This window comes from Pogona vitticeps, chromosome 5 (assembly GCF_051106095.1).
Source record: "Pogona vitticeps strain Pit_001003342236 chromosome 5, PviZW2.1, whole genome shotgun sequence".
NCBI lineage: Eukaryota > Metazoa > Chordata > Lepidosauria > Squamata > Agamidae > Pogona > Pogona vitticeps.
Genome location: NC_135787.1, coordinates 83,692,737 through 83,698,736, shown reverse-complemented (window position 1 = coordinate 83,698,736; position 6,000 = coordinate 83,692,737). Strand labels below are relative to the sequence as shown.

General features: G+C 42.4%; 1 protein-coding gene across 1 annotated transcript in view; it reads right to left on the bottom strand.

Annotated features, from left to right (window-relative positions):
- Positions 1-5,567: 5,567 nt before the first annotated feature.
- Positions 5,568-6,000, bottom strand: part of SEPSECS (Sep (O-phosphoserine) tRNA:Sec (selenocysteine) tRNA synthase) — a 55,858-nt gene continuing 55,425 nt past the window's right edge. The window contains exon 11 of the mRNA XM_020780421.3: positions 5,568-5,937. Within this exon, the coding sequence (XP_020636080.2) occupies positions 5,667-5,937 (271 nt within the window). The 3' untranslated portion in view covers positions 5,568-5,666. The remainder of the gene's footprint in view (positions 5,938-6,000) is intronic.

Sequence of the window (6,000 nt, the reverse complement as noted above, 5' to 3'; positions counted from 1 at the left end):
GCCTTTTACACCTAACAGCGTTTTGTTTTCCTCTACACAAGGCAGTTGCTGTATTTAATAACTCTTACTTTATTCCAGTTAATGCCATCCTGTAACTAGTCCAAAAACTAGTTAAGATGTCAAATATATTTTGGTTGTTGTGGGTTTTTTGGGTTCTTTAGCCATGTTCTGAAGAACACGGCCAAAGAGCCCAAAAAACACACAACAACCATTAGATTCCAGCCATGAAAGCCTTTGCGAATACAAATATATTTTGCCTTGGATCATCTGTTTTTGGGGAGCCACTTGTACCCCCCCCCCCGTTTAGCTACTCAGTATAATAAACTCAGAGCCATTGCAGCAGCAACCATAAATGCTTTTTAAAACTATGTTGAGATTGGTTGTTGTAGGGTTTTTGGGCTGTGTGGCTGTGTTCTTGAGGTTTTTCTTCCTAACGTTTTGCTAGTCTCTGAGGCTGGTATCTTCAGAGGACAGGAGTCAGAGCTCTGTACTCTGGGGCAGTTTATGGGATAGTTGAATATTTATAGCTGTGGGATCAGTTTTTGTCCTTTTCAGATTGAGTGATTATGGTGATCAGTGTGTTTTTTGTTGTGGGTGTATTGTTGTGATAAGGGGGAGAGATGTTGAGATTTTTTTAAAATGCAGCTTCCTGTAAACTTTTTAGCAACAAGTGTGGCCCCAATCCCCAGTTGGTGGATGAACTTAAGCCTTCCCTCCTTTGCACATGGCTGTTTAAAAAGGGGGTAGGACCCCTCTCTGCAAAGGCAGAAGGGATATTTTGCTGAGCTGCTGTGAGGGAAGGTTTAAAACAGGGGTCTCAAACATGCAGCCCAGGGGCCATTTGCGGCCCGCCGGATGATAGTTTGTAGCCCCCGCCTTGCCTGCCCCCCCGAAGCACCCATGTGGCCTCTGTTGTCAAGAGTAAAAAAAAAAAGCCTCGCCTCGCTTGCAGGCTCTCTCCCAAGACAGCACCTCTTGCACCCTCCATCCAGAACTGCAGCCTGCCAGCCAGCTTGGGGGAGAGCCAGCAAGTGAGGCGTGCTTCCGGCCCTTTTTGCCGAGCTCCTGAGCCGCCGCCGAGCGATGCCTGAGAGCGGAGCTCACTCCCAGCCCATCCTCAAAGAGCACCTCCAACAGCAGCTGCCACCGCCACCTCTTCCAGGGAAGCGGCTCTGTGGCTCTTTCTCTCTCGGCACCCCTAGCACCAGCCTGGCCAGTGGTTGCCTGAGCGCCCGGTGGTGCTTCCTCTTCCTGCTTCCGCCGCCTCGGCTCTGGAGGCTGCTTGGGCTCACCTCGCAAAGTTTGCTCCTCTGTCGTGGTGGGGGTAGCTGCTGCTGCTGAGTGCACCTTTTTTGAGGGGGAGCTCAGAGGAAGGTTGGTGGACCTCTCTCTCTCTCTGTATGTGTGTCTTTATGTGCATGCCTGCGTGCACCTGTGTGTGAGGCTGCCCTATTCTGTTTAATTTCACGGGTACCAATGGGGGCTTTTCTCCTTTGCCAAAGCGATTCTGTGAGGGTTTTAATAAAAATTTATGCCGTGCCCTCCTCCCCCCGGCTAGGCGGTTGCCGGCACTCCCTCCCTTCTCCGCTTCTTTGTCCTGCTGGTGGTGGTGAAGGAGCCAGAGGGGTTTGTGGCTGGTGACGAGGGCTCGCACGCTCCTCCTCGGAGCCCCAGTCGGGCTAAGGAAACTCCTGGGCAGCTTCCTCGGGCTCTTGCTCCACTTGGCGAAAAATCTGATTGTCCCTAGCCTCACCCAGACTCTGCCTCCAGCAGCCCCCAGGTAAATTGAGTTTGAGACCCTTGGTTTAAAACCTCCACATTTGCATGAAGTCCTGATCTGAATCAGGCCACCAAACCCTTACTTTCAAATAAATAAAAACAAACGGAAGATAAAACAGCAAGCTGTATGGTATATAACAAGCTAGCAAGCTGTTTGACTTTTAAGAATCCATGGAACCAAGGTGAGGATAAAAGAACGGGACTGTGCAATTAAGAGACAAAGCTGGCCATATTCAGAAGGACAGGGATAATATGCCGCCTAGAGTGGTCTATTGACTAGATAGGTGGGATATAAAATAAATAAATAAACAAACAAACAAACAAACAAATAAATAAAAAAATGTGTGCCATCAATTTGATTCTGAGTTATGACCATTTCAAAGGTTCTTGGGGACAGAGTACTCAGAAGTGGCTTACCATTTCCTTCTTCTGGAAACATCCTGGGATTGGGCAGTTTCCTCATGGCCACACAGGTTGGCTCTTCTACTAGAGGGAGAAATCAAGTTCCCAACCCCTGGCTCTGCAGCTAGGTGTTCTGAGCCCTTGAGCTATCCAGCCAGCAAGGCCAGTGATACCATAATAGAAATAATATAAAATAATATATAATAATATAATATAATATTGTATTATATTATATTATTATATAATAATATAATAGAAATAATAGAAAATGATGGTTCTGAGACAGGATTAACATGGCCAGAGATTGTATGGATGCTTCTTTAAAACACTCCACCTAGTATCTGTATCAATTAATCAATTATATGCACATATCAATTAATCTGGGTGTTGTGGCCGTTGCCTATGACTCCACCAAGTCACCATCAGCACCTGACATTCAAGGATAGCTGCTGGGACCCCAGTCCTCTAGCACAGCCTTGCAGTACCTGTTTCCTTGGATCTTCACACAGAGCAACTGAGCGTGTAAATCTTTTAACTTTCCCCAGTAACTGAGGTACATTTGAGGAAGTGCACCAGGACATAGCTCTCAATCTCCCTTGGAGTGTCGTTTTCACCACCGCTGATGTCTAGCAAGCTTGGAGATAGCCTAGCAATTTCATTTGTGGTCATGTGCTGTCAAGACACTTCCGACTTATGGCAATGCTCTGAATTAGTAACTTCCAAAAGATCTTTCCATTAATCACTCTGTCATTAGCAACACCAAAGACCCTTCAGGGAGTCAATCTTTCTCATACTTTATCTTCCTCTTTTCTTACTGCATTCAATTTTTCCTAGCATTATTGTCTTTTCTAGTGTAAGCTGTAATTGCCAATTAAAAGATCTAGTCCACAGCATTCAGATGAATAACTTAGGTACACAGAAGACTTTTTCCCACAAGGGAAAGACTTCATGGCACACATGCCAGCTTCATAATAGCTCTGGTATCACTGAGCAAATTATTTAACTTATGTATCTGTCACTGAATATCAGACTGTGCTAAATGCCTGTCACAGAAGTAGCATACAACCATACCTTTTTGTGGAAAGAAAACCAATACACTTAGCTACTTCCATCCTATTTAGTCTTTTCAACACAAGCCTTGATTCACAGCTTCGATTTCTTTCTGGCTATTCTCGTGCTGCAAGACTAACATCTAAGTCTGACAACTGTATGGAATGTTATGTTAGGCAAAACCCACTCAGAAAGACAAGAATACTGGCCATGTGGGGATGAAAACCTCTGCACCTTTATAGATTACTACAACAATAAGAAATCCAGGTCAGAGAAGCAACAGCGCCACCACCAAGGGGGTAACAATCAGACCAAATAAGTGTTGGTTTCCACTTGGAGGAAAGCAAAGCATCGTTGCATGAAAATCTGTAAAGGTTTCATCTTTTTGAAGTCTGGTAACTGGCAGGGGAGGAGGGGGGCTACTGAAGCCTGGCTGTATTAAAAATAAGAAATACATCATACAGTGACAATTATTATCTTCTGTCAGTGAAACTGCTTTCAGTGACACTCATAAAAGTGTTCCTGAAACTGAATCCCTAAGGTAGTGAATAACCTGCAACTGAAAGTTAACTTTGCTTGCAGTCTTTAACTGAAAAACCCCTTGTGTAACAGAGAAAGCAGAGCTGACTCTTTGACCACTGAATGAGTTGTTTAATTAAAAAAAATCTGTTTCAATATTACTCCTTTATTAATGCATAGGAATGAGTAAACAACAAAAAAACGGAGAAGTGGGCCTTGAAGGTTTAAAAAGAAGAACTTATATACTGTATTCTAAATTTTAAAAATAAACCACAGATAAACATTTTAAATAATGAAGGCTATGAAGCAAAATGTTGGTATTCAACAGGCCTTTGACTTCTGTATTGTGTTCTTTCCCTTTTGAGTTTGGTTTGTTGGGGCTGCCACTGTGGTCAGCACCATCCCTGACAATGTTTGTTCCACACACATTATGAAGAGCTTCTCCTTGGGAAGCCAAAGTGCACCACCACCTCCTGCACAATGTTGATCTCCAGGCGACGGCATTAAAAAAAAAAAAAACACTTTTGAATGTATGGGAATTCATTGCATCTGTTCCAATTCTTGCTAGGCATGACATTGCAGAGAAACATGTCAATTTCTTTCTAAACTGAACTTGCTCTGTCTGAAATTCTGAGAGTTAAGGTGGAGAAACTACAACCACCCAAGTTTCCCAAAAGCACTAAACTGTGTGCAGTAATAAGGTCCCTCCTCAAATCATCCTTTCTCTACTGCCAAAAAGTTTTAAAAATACTTCATTGGCACAGATGGAGACTTTTTAAAAGCCTAACTACAGGATGTATATGAGAAAGATGGATATTTACATTGGGGAGCATACAGGAGCAATGGGATGAGGCTGCTCACTTCTGGCATGTGCCCCAAAAACATCCTCACTGTTTCTCCATGGGGATTGCTTGAAGACTGCACAACCTAGCAGGACACTCCTTTGTGTAAGTCCCACTGAAATGAAAGATGTGAAACGAAATGCCCTATACTGTTGTCCCACTTGAACTTGTTTCAGTGGAGCTTATGCAGGAAAACACTGTGCAGGATTCTGTGTTGTATGTGTTGAGTAAATTGAGACAAGTACATATAAACGTTTGGCAAATGAAGGAACACTCCAGTCCAGTTCATGCAGTACTTTAGCAGTATGGTAGCCAGTGGTTTGGAAGAGATGGTACAATATGCGTGAAGCATGACAGGGCTGTGTTTAACTAGGCTAGCTAATCATTTGAAACCAAGGCAAAATGCAGAAGATTCAGGGGTTAGTTCACTATATATACAGGACTATGTTGTAAATACTATGCTATGATATTTTGGAAAGTTCTAATATACTAATGGAAGTACTATAATACTTCAACTGTGAAAGAGTTTAGAATAGATCAAAACCCCTACATGTGACTGTACTGTGAACTGTGTGTATAATGAACTGATCCGTATAAGTCATGATATAGCCAAGTTGTAGCACAGTTGTAGCACTTACTTCACAGAAGAGGTCTCACATGATACCATTTACTGATGGTGCTTCAATAATGCAAGAACTGTGTCTCGTTATTTCACACACCAACAGCATTATTTTCTTGTTTTAAGTCAAAAGGCTGTACAGTACTTTTCAACATGTCTTACCCCTTTAAAGCAGAATTATATATATCCTACATATTGTAAAGTGTATGTACTATTTCTTAAATACAGACATGAAACTTGCTTCAAATATCCCTTAATCTGAAAGTTCGCTTTGTGTACAATTAGGCAAGACTGCCTCTTCCAAATAACCAATTCAGACGAATTGACAAGACAAACACACACTTCTACTGCTCTCATTCATTTACATTTTGGTTGTTTTTATAATTAATTGCACTGCACAATATAGCCCTGAAATAAGCTTTGCACATTATGAGCTGGAAATGATTTTCCACAATCTAGTCTTTGGTTTCTTCTTCAGCATTGCTGCATTTTTCCATATCAGAGACATCTTCATGCACTGAAAGTGAATCCATCCCAATATTCTTTCCTTTCCTCAGAGCCTTCAAACACTTGTCAAGCCTTTTCAAGAACATGTCTACGTCTTCCTTCTTCATTCCTATGGCTGAAGCAGCATTGAGGTATGCACAATGGTATTTATTTGCATGGGACATGAAGCTTTTGAAAGTGTAACCGCTCACTGTTTGGGCAGTCCCAAGGGAAACCACCCTGAAAACAAAGATAAATATACAAAAATATCTGAAAAAGTGGAGAACCTGAATTATGAACAAC